General features: G+C 41.0%; 2 protein-coding genes and 1 long non-coding RNA gene across 7 annotated transcripts; 1 reads left to right on the top strand and 2 right to left on the bottom strand.

Annotated features, from left to right (window-relative positions):
* Positions 1-290: 290 nt before the first annotated feature.
* On the bottom strand, positions 291-5,163 carry lctlb (lactase-like b). 5 transcript variants are annotated; one of them, XR_003272945.1, is made up of 16 exons: positions 4,968-5,163; positions 4,077-4,263; positions 3,799-3,959; positions 3,619-3,706; positions 3,419-3,528; positions 3,203-3,331; positions 3,005-3,100; positions 2,854-2,908; positions 2,612-2,773; positions 2,252-2,529; positions 2,050-2,176; positions 1,741-1,940; positions 1,581-1,644; positions 1,208-1,281; positions 703-747; positions 513-534 (listed from the first exon to the last, which is right to left on the bottom strand). XR_003272945.1 is itself a non-coding variant. In XM_026175818.1 (15 exons), exons 2-15 carry the CDS (start codon positions 4,201-4,203, stop codon positions 419-421), a joined length of 1,758 nt encoding a protein of 585 aa, XP_026031603.1. In that variant the 5' UTR covers positions 4,204-4,263; positions 4,968-5,163; the 3' UTR covers positions 291-418. The 5 variants fall into 5 exon arrangements, 4 of the variants coding, with proteins under 4 accessions (XP_026031603.1, XP_026031604.1, XP_026031605.1 ...); XM_026175818.1 differs by lacking the exon at positions 1,208-1,281 and having other exon boundaries at positions 291-534; XM_026175819.1 differs by lacking the exons at positions 1,208-1,281; positions 4,968-5,163 and adding an exon at positions 4,421-4,488 and having other exon boundaries at positions 291-534.
* A 148-nt stretch (positions 5,164-5,311) lies between these two features.
* Positions 5,312-7,338, bottom strand: snapc5 (small nuclear RNA activating complex, polypeptide 5). The gene is made up of 4 exons (XM_026175824.1): positions 7,164-7,338; positions 6,621-6,742; positions 6,454-6,534; positions 5,312-5,941 (listed from the first exon to the last, which is right to left on the bottom strand). Exons 2-4 carry the CDS (start codon positions 6,708-6,710, stop codon positions 5,753-5,755), a joined length of 360 nt encoding a protein of 119 aa, XP_026031609.1. The 5' UTR covers positions 6,711-6,742; positions 7,164-7,338; the 3' UTR covers positions 5,312-5,752.
* Positions 7,339-13,689: 6,351 nt separating this feature from the next.
* LOC113026727 (uncharacterized) lies at positions 13,690-15,226 on the top strand. The gene is made up of 3 exons (XR_003272946.1): positions 13,690-13,781; positions 13,872-14,032; positions 15,102-15,226. It is a non-coding gene; the product is annotated as an uncharacterized LOC113026727 (long non-coding RNA).
* The last annotated feature ends 321 nt before the right edge of the window (positions 15,227-15,547 follow it).

Genomic DNA, 15,547 nt, shown 5'->3' with positions numbered 1-15,547 from the left:
GTGTGTGTGTGTGTGTGTGTGTGTGTGTGTGTGTATGTGTATATGTTTTTTCCAGTCACATCTTTATTTTCACATTTTGCTGCTCAAGGAAAGACAGGAAATATTCTGCCAAACAACTTAGCTGTATCCAAATGAAAGTAGATCAGTAGATCACCTGGCGTCTTTGCAATACCAGTATCCTATAGTAGCAGTTTAATTAGAAACTCTGACTCCTTTTTCCTTCTACGCAAAACCAGTCATTTTAGAGCAAAACGCTTTACACACATCAAATCGATAAAAATCACCAGTTCTTTCAGTTCAGCTCAAATGATGTATTTATATTCACACGTTATCCAATAAAGAAGTGATGCACTTACATTTTAAATGTGTGCATATGTGTGTGTGCCGATGCTTGTGATGTATAAACACGAAAGCCTTCCTAGTTACGCCTCCGCAGCAGGAACATGAGGAAGATGGCACTGAGCAAAATGGAGAGTGTGCACACAGTGGGAACAACGATCTCGGTCACCATCTCCATGTGGCTGGTCAAAGGGTCTGCAAAGCACACACACACACACACACTCATTAAAAACCTATGGGCATCGTTATATCGTCCAAACACTGCCAGTGAAGCGAAAGCTCAAGCACAGCACTCAAAGGGTTAATACTTGTCCCGGAATCACAATTTTGGTCTAATTCATAGAGAGCATAGGGATTCCTTACCATGTATAAGTCTTAGAATATTGGCAGCAGTACTCCGCTGTTCCTCTAATAAAAGAAGAGAAAGTACTCAGAGTTGATTAATGGCACTTTAACCCTTTGAGAACTGCATGCAGCTACAGGGGAATATTTCAGAAAGCAGTGTTTTTACCAGATGACTATTAAAAGCAGTATTCTGAAAATGACTTAATATTACAAGCCATCAGCAAGCAGGTGAGGCTTATGTTTGAAATTTTGATTTCAGCTCAGATATATCACTGACTTTATTGGTGCTATTACATTACCCAGTTACAGTTTTAATCTCTGCTTTGTGGGCTGAAGTGCACCGCTTTGCTTTATGCCTGTTTGCAAGTTTTTGTTAAAAAAGCTCTTTTAAAAGGAGCAAAAGCTTGTGTTTAATTGCAGGTGTTAAACGCAGGAGCTTGTTAGTCAGAATTGTAAACACACAATTGCAAAGCGACAAAAGAGAAAAAAAGAAATCAGATTGTTAGAAATAGGAAGCATGTACCCTCAAGTTCTAAACTTCATCATGCACAGGCCAAACCTTTGGCATTTCTGCATGTTCCTGGGATTTTCTTCTAGCTGGAGGGGCAAACAAAGAAGATATCTCAGATCGCCTGTAACAGATTCTACTAATCAATTTTTAAATTTCAACTATTCTTCTTAACACTATTTGTCCGTGCATGTTCTGAGATGGCTGAAGAAAAGAAACAGATTTATTATTTTCATTGTTATAGTGTTCAAATTTTTAGGACATTTTTTTGTTTGTTTGTTTGCTGTTTTTTCCATATTTTGGCAAGAATCTTTATTTGTTTACCCCTGCTAGTTGTTCAACCCTATATAGTGAGGAACATGGTCAATGATGTTACAGACGAACTGACCTGCAGCTAGAAGCTGATTGCTGGAAGAGCACGTCTCAACTGCCTTTCGCCTCCAGTTTTCAACCTGTGGAGGTTCACAAGACAGTCAAATATAATCAGAATAAACCATGTAATGAAAAACCCCTCAGACTGGCAGGGCTTTGTAGTCCTTTCTGCTCACCTCTCTTTGATTGGGAAATCCATTGAAGCTGATAATGCGTTTGTAAAACTGAACAGAAGCTTTGGGATAGCGAGGCTTGTTTTTGTTCCTGAAGTCCACATAGTACAAGCCAAATCTCTCAGAGAAACCTTCATCCCACTCAAATTTGTCCAGCAGCGACCATGCAGTGTAGCCCTTCACATTGACTCCGTCTTTGATAGCTGGGTGACAAAGAGATCAAAGAGCTTGATAACTACAAAAAAGTAATTTCAATTTAAGACAGTGGGCACATTTTTGCATTTTTTGTTCAATACATGTGAGCTCATTCACCTTTAAGCATCTCATTGATGTAGTCTTTGTAGTACACTATCCTCCATTCATCACAAAGCTCTGTGCATAACATCTTCTCAGAGACTCCATTTGCAGTCACATAAATCATTGGGTTCCCATACTGAGTCTAGATGAGGATGAAATCAATATGAGTTTGTTTTTTTTAAGTAAAGAGTATGTAGCACAAATATCAATGAGTAACCTTGACAAAATTGAGCAGACGCCTAAAACCCCAGGGCACGGCATAGAGCCACTCTGAACCAGGGTCAGGCCATCTTGGGTCAACCAGCTCAGCCAGGTCACGGTCACTAAAGTAGTTGCTGCTGCTACGGCCCGATGGGTTGTTTTTTTGGGTGATGTAGCGGGTGGTGAAATGACCAATGCCAAGGAAGTCACAGGTCCCCTTTATGTAGCTCTTCTCTTGAGGGGAAAATGTGGGCAGTCGAGACGTCCCGAGGCCCTGCTGGACACTCTTTCTCCCTGCACATTGCCACAAATAGCAATTATTTAATTCCTGTTATATAAATAACACTAATTTAGGAGCATTTACAGTTTAACATACCTATGAAGTCTTTCATCACTTGAGGGTAGTCGCCATGAAAGATCGGTGTGGCAAACCATCCCAGGTGGAACTGGACATATCTCTCAGCTGCTTCAATGTCTTTCTGGTTGCTGATATCCACCGGTTCTCCCCATTCCCCCGACAGAGAGATGCCAACCAGACCTACGGATTTAAACAGGAGCTCTCAGCAATTAGAAAATGTAATCTTTTTAGTGGTAAACGCTGACTTTCATTTTCTTTACCTTTTTGCTTCCCCCTCCACTGTGTGTCATACGTGTGCCAAACTTTAGCATGTGCCTATGAAAAAAGTATTTTTTCACATTTCACTTTAAAGTCTTTATTAATTACTGTGTAGTTTTTATACTGTAATTGAATAAAAGTGACGTCTTATACCTTAATGATATGATGTGCAGCTCTGTATGCTCCCGTTCCCCTCAGCCTCAGTCCAGGAGCGTGTTCCCCCGTCTCATAACCTTCAACAGCTACAGACTGGTACATGTGCATAAATGTGCATAAATACAATACTTTTAATGCTGACGGGAGTTAAACTTGTGCATGTATTTGTTGTATAAATATTTCTTGTAAATGTACCCATGGATTGTTGAAAGTGATCCAGTACTTGACTCGGTCGCCAAATCTCTCAAAGCACAGGTTAGCAAATTCATTGAAATAATTGACCATGCTTATATTTTGCCATCCACCATATTTCTCTTGCAAGACCTATAAAAACAAACAAAAAAAAGAAACATATTGTTTAAAAAGTTATTAAGAACAAAGTTGAGGGTTCTCTGTATTTTGCTTACAAACCTGTGGAAGATCCCAGTGATACAAAGTAACAATCGGAGTGATTTTGTTCTCCAGTAGGTGGTTGATCAGGTGATCGTAGTACTGTATTCCCTTTTCATTTACATGGTCAGCTGGAAAGAGTGTTTTAGCATGGATTACTTTTAAATAAAACCACATTCTGCCAGTTTATTTCATCAAAAGGCTTAACATCAGTTACCCACATTTTATGCCAGTGGGAAGGAGTCGAGGCCATGAGATAGAGAAACGATAGTGGTTAAGCCTCAGCTCCTTCATCAGAGAAATATCATCCTGCACAAAAGGCATACACTGGATTACTTGGTGTCCTAACTACAAACCTTCCTCTCCTTACACCTCAGACACACCACACCTGATTGCCCTACCTTGACTTTGTAGTAGCCCTCACAGGAGAAATCCCCAGTGTCATTTTGTTGGATCTTGCCTTTCTTATGACTGAACACGTCCCAGATGCTCAGTCCTTTTCCATCTTTGTCCCAGGCTCCTTCTGTTTGATAGGCTGAACCTCCGGCACCCCACGAAAATCCTGAAAAACAAAACGTTAGCAGATCTGGGTTACACGATCACAGTTTAGGAGGACTAATGGCACTAAATACAAAAAGAATAAAATGTAACCCCACTGAACAAAACGAACTGTGTGTACCAGCTGGAAAAGTGCCATAATAGAAGGAGCCGTGGTGGTTCTTTGTCCAGTCGAAGTCCTCAGCCGCAGACACACACAGCACCAACATAAGCACATGGCACACACCGACTGCACAGCGGGGCAGCATGGTACTTTTGAGCCTGCAGCACAGTTCGTGTCTCACTCTGCTTCAGTCGCTCACTACCACCTAAATACAGATGAGAAGCATTCAGCACCAACGCTTAATGACAAAAAGAAGCGTGGTCTGGAGTAAACATGTCATATTCAAGCCAAAATGCACACATGCTTGCAAACCTTTCAAATAAAACCTGTGTAAAATTGGTATAATAACAATAAACTATCACCAAGTCGTCTGGAAGCATCCAATGTGCTGGACTGTGGGGGGTCCCACGTCCATAATGCAAAGCCAAATGGAGCTTTTCAGACTCAATGGTCTGTGAGCTCATCTTGCTGAGGCAGACAGATCCCATTCAAACTACGGTTTCACCTCTGTAAGCAAAGCTAATGTTGGAGAGGTTGATATATTTACAGTGCACAATCACACAACAATGGATGAACTTTTCCTCACAAACAGGCAAATGTAAGAGGACCTTACAATTGCTGCTATTTCTTTTGTTTGCAAATTTAACTTAAAAGTAAACCCAGTTATCTTTGCAAATAATTTCCAGGTGTTCAGGAGCATCATAGCAAAACAGAAGATACTGCACTGTAAGCATGAAAAATTGAAAACAGAAATATGGCAAAGCATAAATACAGCCTGAAAATGTAATGTGCCTGCATACTAATTCTACACACTTCTGCCTATGTTCACATCTCTGCTGCCCCCCCCCCCCCCCCCCCACTTTTGTTTAAAAAAATATTATCCTTGCAGTATTTTTCCCCATTTGTTACCTGTTAACCTTACGAACAAGGCATTTGCAGGTCTGCGCAGTGACTTTGGGGTGAATGGCAGCTCTCTCCTGGACTAGCAGACCCTGTAGACAGCTGTTATTTGTGCAATCTCTATTATACATTCCCTGTTGTAGCACCACCCTTCTCCAGAGCTGTCCCTGCTTTCAGGATGAAAGCTGGCCTTATTGTGAGGCTCGCTGTATTGTTTTAACTGTTTAGAAAATGCTGAATGGTTTTCTCATGGAAAGTGTTTGCACTGCACTACCCATTTGCCCGGGTCAGGTTAGGACACGAAGTGAACCCAGATATTATCTTGAAGTGTACACTGTAAAAAAACAGGCTGGTGAAAATGTATGCAAAACATTTATTTTGTGCTTACATAATACAGACATACTATCTCCTTATATGGCCCAGCCATACATTTTCATCAACAGACACATCTCAACATCAGACCTTCTAATTCTCAAAGTGGGTTGATGCTTTCATTCTCCGAAAATACACAATATGTTTAGAAAGCCATGAGTTTCTCATAACACTGCCTCAAAGCATTTCAGCAGCAGATTTCCCACAAAGTTTGACATATGACTAACATGGTGTGAAATCCTGGTGACGTGCCTTAAATCCAGCAAAGGAGGAAATATTGCTAGCACCGGACATTGTTACACTGCTACTTACTCCACCCAAATAAATAAAACGTCTTCAGTGATAATACAAAACAGGTGAACAAATAACAGGCATCTGTTCATGTTCTTCTTCAGTGGTGTAAATACTAACACTGATGGATCTCAGTAATCTTCTTCCTCCTCATCCTCTTCAGGCAAAAATCCGAGTTCGTTGTCATCCTCATCCCCCTCCTCATCTTCCTCCTCATCCTCCTCCTCCTCTTCTTCTTCTTCCATATCATAATCTGCCGCAGCATTCAAGAGGAGTTTGGTTCGATTAATCTCACTTTCATCATCCAGATTAACCTCAACCTGAAACATTCAACAACAAAAAAGAAAAGAATTGATGTTGAAAGGTGAAAACTTTACAACCAGTTGTCATAACCAGACACAGACATCATACAACACTTTTGTGCAAAAGTGTGGGGGTGGGGGAAAAATAAGCAAAGAAGAGATTGGGTCAGTGTGAGTCTGTCTGGCTGATGGTGCAATCTCTTGAGACAATATCATCAATTGCTCACTTTAACCATGAAATCAATCATAATCACGTGCAGAAGCAACAAGTTTATGTTTCAGGGAATCCCACTCTGCAGCCTCTGAATTACTGAATTAAAACAAAAAGGACAAATTTCCCAAGACACATATAGTACCTCTCTAAATATAAACTACTGATAAAAAAGTTAGATGCACTCTGACTAAATGACTGTGCTCCCCTTAAGCAAATTACTGCTAGAGAAACACAGTTATTTGGTCTTGTATATGAATGCAAATGACCGATTGTAATAGTCTCCAGTGTTGTGTCCTTTCCTGGTGCAGAGATCTACCTCAGGTTCGGGCGATAAGCGTTGAGAGGTTCCTTCTTCTGTTTGAGCATTAATAATAGACTTCAGGGCCCCCTCTTCAAACTGAAATGCAGAAGAAGCACACAGGACATAAACTACAGGTATGTACACAAATTCCAGCATGCTTGTATTTTGCAGCTTGCACTGACCTTTAACCTGTTCAGTTGGTCCTGTAGCATGACTTTGATTTTTAGAAGAGTCTCCTCTTCCTTCTTTAACTCCTGCAGACGGCTAAGCATATTTGCTGCTGCAGTCAGACCATTCCTCAATACTGAGAGAGAAACCAGACAGCACAAGGATGCTTTACAAAGCTTTTTTTATTTGATTATTCGCTCTCCGGTACCTTGAGTTTACTGTACTAATTCTATTGCCAACACGTTTGGCCTTTTCTGTCTCATCTTTTAACATTTAATACCACTATATTCAATACACTTAACAACTCAGCAGGTAGTATTAGCTGGTCAAAATATCAATTTTATAGTAGACTACAACAATGCATTAATCGCAGCCAGTTATTAACAGATCGGTATTTAATGTCCGCAACAACACACTGTTTCTGGAAATTTTGTAACATGATTTTGTTATTCCTAGCTAGCCGCTACAAAGAGCACTTTGGAGGCAAAGCGTGTATCCCACATAATAAACAGTTTATGTCCCCAGGTGAGTAACAAAAACAATTTTAAGACAATTACCTCCGTTTATAAATTCAGCCTACAACTCCATACCAACGCCAAAATTGTTGAAACACAGGATAAAGTGCCTCCTGAAGCTTCTTATTTAGGATAGGAAAAGCAGCAGAGATGTTGTGCTACAGCTACGGCTACCGCTACTAGCCAAACTTTGGTTCCTGTGCTGTCATGTCCGGGTTTAATGTGCCTTCACGTCCTGTCGGACAAAACAGTTGTTAAATAAGACTGTCACGGCTTTACTAGATGCAGCAATACCCATCTGTAATTTCACGCTTTTCTTGTTTTTGCTAATTAACTAGATTCAGTTTGATGTTGTTATTTTTGATACTCTATTTGTATTTCTTCCTCTTAAAAGCCAGTAATACAATTTCACATAGGCATTGAAAGGCAGCATTAGCGAAGTGTTGCACATGGTGACATCTTGCGGTAAAGTGGCAGCAACTGCAGCCTTGTCCTTTTTGCTTCCAGAAACCCCAGTGACCAATCTGCTTAGAAGCAAATGAAGGTTTAAGACGGTAAGAAAACCTAGCTGTTTTTGTAACAGCGACTGTATAAACTCCTGTTAACAAACCGCAGCAGTGGTTACAGCACCTGGTTATCAGCTGACTTAGTTAATTAAACAGTATCAATGAAATTCTTTGGTACACCAGTTGAAGTGGTCGGTGTCAACTTTACAGCGCCAGGAAGCCTAATATGTAACAAATGTAGCCCACGGTGTTAGTTCCCCTTATAAAACACAAAGGTCATGCTAGTGGGAGACAAACAAGCCTTTAACGGGACGAAGTGAGGCCTATTGCTGCTTGCTGTAAATTTGTCTGTAATGTCACCTTAAGTAAGGTGAGTGACGTTTTAATAACAAAGAGTTTGCTAACATGCTGTAAGAAATTTTGCATGAAGCCAGAAGCTGGGCACTTAAAATCTCTGCTATGCCACAGAGTACATAGGATCACCATGTATGCTGAGGTTGACAGAGACGGAGCACTGCCACAAAGAAAATATTCAGCGATGCAGCACATTATCTGCAAACAAACAAACAAACAAACAAACAAACAAACAAACAAACAAACAAACAAACAAACAAACAAAACAAACTCCAGTACACTGAAAGGGAACAAGAAAAGTAGATGACGAATTCAGTGAAAACACAATAAATTGCAGATGGAGCTCACTGATGTGAACGAGATCTGAAACGGCTCTTAATCAGTCTTCAGAAATGTTTGAAGAGCCCATTAGGGTCTTTATAGGATTTCTTTCTAAGTCCATCCAGATGTGTGTGTTGATAATCACAGCACAGGCACCAATATGGAGCTCAGCCAAAAGCAGAAGACATACAGTACCTCTCTGTTCACACACGTCAAAACAGGAAAATTAAGAATTTCCTAATTATCCTTCATATATTAAAACTTGGCTAGTTTTTGCCATTAGTTCAACAGTTTTTTCTTCTTAGCAACATAGAGATCAGGAATCAGGGTTATAGCTGGATAACATCACCATGGTAAGAAAGGATGGGTGAACTCACTGTGTAGTCACACACAATATATATAATATACACAGAGTGACACATTAAAGGAAAAACCTGAACCATCGACTCCTACGGTGAGAGGGTCATTTGGCTCTGGAAGCTTCTCTCTAGCAATATATACCCAATTGCCACTTTATTAGGTACACCTTGCAAGTACCAGAATGGACTTCCTTTTGCCTGAAGAACCAGCTTAAATCTTTGTGGCTTAGATATAACAAGGTGCTGGAAACATTTCAGTACATTGTTACACCTTGTTGTTTTCATGTTAATATGCACCAAAATGCTGCAGCGTTATCGTATGCACATCCATGATGTGCTCTATTGGACTGAGATAGTGAGTTTGGAGACCATTTGAATACAGTGAACTTCCTGTGATGTTGGTCATAAAGCGATAGATGTAGTCAGCAACAACAAATAATCCCCACACTTGCTTGCCACACGTGCTTTTATGTTCTTTGCGTCAAATTGTGATTATGGTTCAACATGTTCATATGGAGATGCTCTTTTCCATAACTTAGATGAGTTAGTCTTGCCTTCCTATTAGCTACAAGCAGTCTTCCCCATTCTGATGCTTGATTTGTAGTTAAGCAGGTTGTTTTGACCATGTCTACAAGCCTAAAGTTGCAGCCATTGGCTGAATAGATATTTATATTAACAAGCAGTTGAACAGGTGTGTCTAACAAAGTGACTGACGAGTACAGATCTGTACTGTGCTTTTCTAAAAACATAAACAAGATCTGTGGAATTATTTTACCATTGCAACTAAAATGCAATGATTGCATCCTGCAGCTTCATTGCATTCAAAATTTCCAAAAGTAAAATAAAACACACTAATATCTCATCTCTTTTTCTTTTTTTCTTTTTTTTTAAAGAAATGGATGAAAAACACTATATAACCAGAATCTTCAAAGACATGAAAGCTCTCAGGTCTTTGCACTGAAATAAGTTAAAAGGTTCTGTTTCATTAATCTTGTGTTGGCCAGCTAACGGATTAATTGACAGTACTGTACATGTGCTGTGTTTGTATGAGGCCATGTACAAGAACATTATTGTTTTATGAGCCAAGCACATGGGAAGCTTTGGGAGGCAGAAATTGGAGCTCCATGTCAGCACAGTTGTGACCTTGGGGATTTGGGGGTCATATGAATAGGTGCTCTGAGGTGTGTGCCCCAATATTGCAGCTGCCAGCCTCCCAGCACACGCACAAGACGCCTGCTGTGGCATGAGAATTTTACTTGGAGCAGGTTTCATCAACTCTGAGGTGGCTAATGCTGGACAGTTATCACTCTGCTCCTTGTGAGAGACAGTTGTTTTCTCCTTGTCATCACACAGACCGTATTGCAGCTACATTGCAATTTCTCCCCAGTCAAAGCGCTTCTTGGCAGGGCTTGGGTCCTAGTGCTGAGGTGTTGGTGGCAGCTGAGGCTGGGGCTCAGACTCCATGCATGCTGCTGCCAGTGGTGGTCTGCTATGCCTATGCAGCATTTGAAGGTGCTCCCACTGTCTGTGGAATGCAGCGCTGGGCATTTTGGAAGAGGGGCCCTCGAAAAGGGAGAGGAGGAAAAGGGGCGGGAAACTTAGAAAGAAAGACGAGGGGAGGTGACCTTTGAACAGTGCCACCAGGAAATTATGACTCAATTTTCAACTGGGGGAGTGAAATAGAGAAGGTATATGCCAGTTCCCTGAAATGAGCACTTCTTACTGGTCCTCTATCATGTGGGCCATTTCAGGGTTTTGTTTTTTGCAATCAGGAGTGAAGATCAAGAAATGTTGAGCTGGGAGATCAAGGTTTATAAGGCTTTTAGCTTTTAGCAAGCAGGGACACTCCATTATTTGAAATCTGTTGGTGGTTCTTTTTCTTCTTTTATTGTCAGATTCAAGGCCTTATTAATAGTCTGGGAAACAGTGCGGATTGATTAATCTGGGCTGGGAATGAATAGAACTTGATGTAGTTAGTTCAAAAAACACCACCCTTTTCTCAGGTTTTTAATGGCAGAAGCTAACATGCAATGCAGGAACAGATCTGGTGGTGGTGGTGGTGGTGTGTGTGTGTGTGTGTGTGTGTGTGTGTGTGGGGGGGGGGGGGGGTGTCTTACTTACTTATTTACTGATTGTAAGAGAGCAGTGAAAGGTATGGGAAGCTGATGGGGTTGGTGAGTCACTGTAGAATCACAGCTAAGCAGCACCAGCCCCACGTTCCAAATCATAAAATTTTATTTTTTACTTTTTATCTGCACCTCCTCTCACAATATATGCACTGCTGTGCTACTTTGTCTAAACATTGTGCCATGGTGTTTTTGACCTAATATGTATTGGGACACATTTTTCTTGCATACTAGCATGGCAGTGTGAATACGCCCAAGAGTGTGGATTGCATTGTCTGTCATTTGGTACTGGTCCAGGAACAAGTCTACCAAAGCTTTACTCTTAATTGCTTTTATGTAATAAAGTTGCTTGACTGTAATGCATTGCAGGTCGGGCCATCTATAGAAGATGGAGGGAAAGGTGGGGGTTGTAGCTCTGAGACGTTTCCTCTTCAGCCCAATGGCGACGCAGACATGAGCCCAGCGTGCCTATAAAAAGAAAGGGCTTGCGTATCTGCTGGAGCCTTTGTTTCCAAGGAACTAGCTAAACCTTAACATTTCCTGTTCTGAACTCCCACACACATATTCATGCAAAGTGGCATGCACAAACAGTGGGACAAATCTATTAAAGTGCTTTCGCTGTAATCTGCACAATCTTGTGCACATAAGCAGAGTCTGAAAGACATGGATGCATGCTTTGATGGTGAATAACTGTACTGATAGAGATCCATGTTTCACAAATACACATTACTAAGCTTGAAAAAACAAAACAAAATGCCTACAGAGGTGTAGTCTGCGCATTCAGAAGAAAATATTTCTTCATATTTTATGTAATATCATCACTGTAATAAGCAGCAGCATGTTAGTGAGCGTGTAGAATAAAATGGAGATTTGCCTAAGTTCTTTATGAAACCTTTCAGACTGTGTCAACTACCTCCCAGTGGGCATGCCTGTCACTGAATCAGAGAGAATGATTGATAATACTGTTAATCTCTAGATTAACCGCAACAGTGCGGTATGAGCCACTGTGTGTTTTTTGTCTATCAACACTCGCATGTGTACGTGTAAGTGTATATTTGGGTGCCCTCTGCAGCTTTAATGCTGTCTCCATTTGTCATGCAAGTGTAGTAAAGGCCAAGCTCTATTCCCTTGTCCTGCTGGGAAACTTGATCGTTGTTGCAGTCAGCGTTTTATTATCCGAAGCACTGAAGTTCCAGGAGATAGTCAGTCCTCTATTCTCGACAGTCTTTCTACTCTTGACAGAAAGCATATTTGCTCCATAATCAGGATTGATGTCAGCCCGATTGTGAGGTGTTTGTTGTGCTTTTATGGTTAATCTCATCTTTCCAGAAAAGTGGAACGGCAGCCAATCAAATTGGAAAAGATGTGCAACACACTGTGACACCAGGGAAGTGAAAAAGCAGTTCTGGAGGTCTGGTTCTCAGAGTTTTGCTGGACGTGTGGAACTGAAAAGAGGTTGAAAGTGCTGCCAGATCCTGGACATAAGGCAGTCCAAAATAACCACAGTAAAAGGCTGTTGATTTAGGTTGGGACTAAATGGATTGCGCCTCTTTATGCTGCAGCCCAGGGAATTCCTCAGATCAGGACATGAGGTTTAGGCCCTGATGATGTGGTTTTGTTCGGGGATGGTGGGAGGGAGCTTGGGACCAGGGCTTAGGAGAATGCTTCTGTCACAGCTGAAAATTTTAAACTAATTGACCACCCGTACACAGCATTCCTGTTCCACTAGCCTTTCTCTTGAGACCGACAAAAAACCCCAGAACTCAAGAACACCTCCACCAGACCCACAGACTGTAGTATGATTAATTACATTTTCCCTTCCCAGCCCACCCCTTTCTTTCTTGCTCACTCTCTTGTCTCCTGAGCTTTGTGTATTGGTCTGAGTAGTTAACCTCCCTTGATACTTTAAGTTAAACATCCTTGTAATGTCAGACCAGCCAGAAGGAAATCCATTGTGTTTCTTTTTTCTTTTCTGCTGTCGCTTTTTCTTTTTGTAGTGATTCATTATTTGTAAGTCTAAAGGCTCATTTTTCTCTTTTTGGTGAGCCTTTTCAATCTAAAATATCTCATTGCCTGGCTACAGATGTGGTGAATGATGTTTTGGAGTAGGGTAAAAATAAACAAATCCTTTTGACCTCACTTGCCACAAACCCGGAGAGAAAAATGAAAAGCTTATAAAATAAGACTTACTACTGCACTGGGCAATGGGATGGTTGACACGCTGACGCCAAGGACAAAGGTCAAATGACAACACAAGTTTAGATTACTGCCCTAAGACTGACTGTGCAATCATTACATAGCACCCGCTAGGTAACAGTTTAATAATATTTGCTTGTGTTGGGCTTGTGTCATATTCAAGTTAAATGTTTGGCTGGTTTCTTTTGGGGTCAGAGTGTGTTCCCCAGGGTTCATTCTTTTTGTACTAATGAGAAACCAAGCTGTTTTTATCATTGCATATAAAGCAAATATTAACTAGAGGTTTAGGCATTCTTCACATTCTTCATGGAAATATCACGTGACAGGTAAAAGACTTCTGATTTCTGGAATCCTGATTTCCTCCTCACGCTCTCCACTTTAGTCTTGTTTTACTAGATTTTTTAGGCATCACTCTGGGTCTACACACCTGAATCAAATGATTAGGTCATTACCAGGCCTCTGGAGAACTTCAAGACACATAGAGGAGGTCATTTAGCCATTTAAATCAGCTGTGTTGGATCAAGGACACGTCTAAAACCTGCAGGACACCGACCCTTGAGGCCTGGAGTTCCCCCACCTCTGGTCTAAAGACTTGTGATTGATAAGCCATTAGCCAATGGGCATGTAGGCTTATACTCAGACCCTCCCCTTTTCATCAAAAGCAAGCGTGAAAAAAATGGCACTTCATCAATGAGTGGGTGATGTCATCTTTTACACCATCTATTTTTAAAATGCCTAACTTTATAACCTGGTTAAAAAAAATTGGATAATTTCCTCGTTCATAACACCTGTACAGGGGTAAAATTGTTTATTCCCTTGTAACTTTTGTATAACTTTTCTATATTTCTATATTCTAAATACTGCAATCTAGGAACATGGCTACATTAGATTGACAGGTGTCTCAAAACAGGCAGCTGTAGCCGATCAGTCTTCCAGGCCTAACCTCTTCTAATTGGAGTCACTGAACTGGAGCTCTCAACTGTGTTTGTACAGTTGGTGCCTTTTGGAGCTTTTTAATAAACCAAAAAGACACTGAGTGGGTGAAACTGGTGAGTGAAATTGCTACACCACTTATCAGGTGTCAGTGAGTAACCCATACAGTTCAATGCATTTTACTAACCAAGATTTCAAGTGCTCATTAATTACTTAGCGCTGCGATGTCTCATCTGCATATGGTCACATCTGGCTTGCAAAAACTAAAATGGGGCGGCAGCCAAAATGCTAATGTTGAGGCCTCAAAATAGGTGACCTCATGGTGGCTGTCTTTTACTAAGTATATGGTAAATCCCCGTACACTTCCATGTTAAAATGATGAACGTTTCTACAGAAATATACTGAAAAAACCCTGATTTAGTCATGATAATTTTTCATTTTGTGTGCCAAGTCCAAAAAAGGCAATAATGAAAAGCTGCCTGTAACCCAACACCCAAAACAAACTCAGATCCAATCACTGGGAGTAATTACTCTGGGAGAGAGGAGAGCGGGGTAAGTCCAGGTAAGTCCTTTAACAAAGATTCCAAAAAGACGCTCCCAAGTTTTCTTGATAATGCAGATGAGATTGCTTACTTGTTGACACCGCAGCGAATACCCTGAAAGGGACAACTGGTTTGTTCTGAAGAAGAAGCTGAGATCATAGGCAGGTGGGCAGGCAGGTGAGGCGAGTCCAACAATAAATTTAAGAAGCCTGTGTTCCCTGCTAATCTGGCATGTGACTATATCCCTCCTTTATATACAGTCTATGACCTGGCATGAAGAACAGGTGCATGGCTAGTGCACCACCTGTACAAAAGCTGAATGATAATGATCTTCATCTTGACCTATATCTCGTCTAATATACGCTTATAGATAAGCAAATATCTATAAGTGTCTGTGAATGTCAACCAATAATAAATAACAAGAAATTTAAGTACAAAAGTTTAAAAGACAGAACTTGAGTCCCTTTCCATAACACCTAAATGATGGTTGGCGAGTATGCTTTAATTTCCTTCTGTGAAGTCTCAGTGCTTCTAATCAGCAGACAAGCCAAAGGCAAGCAACCCATACAAATGGAGGTATAAGGCTGAGCAGGCCCAACACTTACAGGAATGTGTGAATAGTGACAAAACCATGTATTTGCAGGTACTTCCACAAAGAGGTCTAGCACCCTCAGCCCAAGAGCAACCCCAAGAAGGCCACAGCTGTATGTGAACGTTGTGGGGACAGCTCCGTTCACTTTGATCGTTCGACATTTGAGCGTCCCTGATCTCCACAAGCACTGCACGTGTTGTTTGATATTTTGAGTGCACAAACTGAGACATTCCAGACATGTGAACTGCCCATGACAAATGATCACCCTTTGGGTTTTTCAGCTTTCGCATGCTGCGGGTTTTTTGGCATGGTAAAGTTCACCTTGGCCTGAGAGTTTTCCCTTTTCTCCGGCTTCAATGACTGGAGCAGCACCCCATAATGTGGGTAAGTATTGGTGTGGATTGTTATTTTAGAGAAGATATAATTTTATATTAACTTTTTTTTACACCGGACAGCCTGCATTTAGAACATTGACAGGTCTGTGTGTCATTTAGTGG

The sequence above is a fragment of the Astatotilapia calliptera genome, chromosome 7 (genome assembly GCF_900246225.1).
Source record: "Astatotilapia calliptera chromosome 7, fAstCal1.2, whole genome shotgun sequence".
Lineage (NCBI taxonomy): Eukaryota > Metazoa > Chordata > Actinopteri > Cichliformes > Cichlidae > Astatotilapia > Astatotilapia calliptera.
This window is presented reverse-complemented; position numbering and strand designations above follow the sequence as displayed.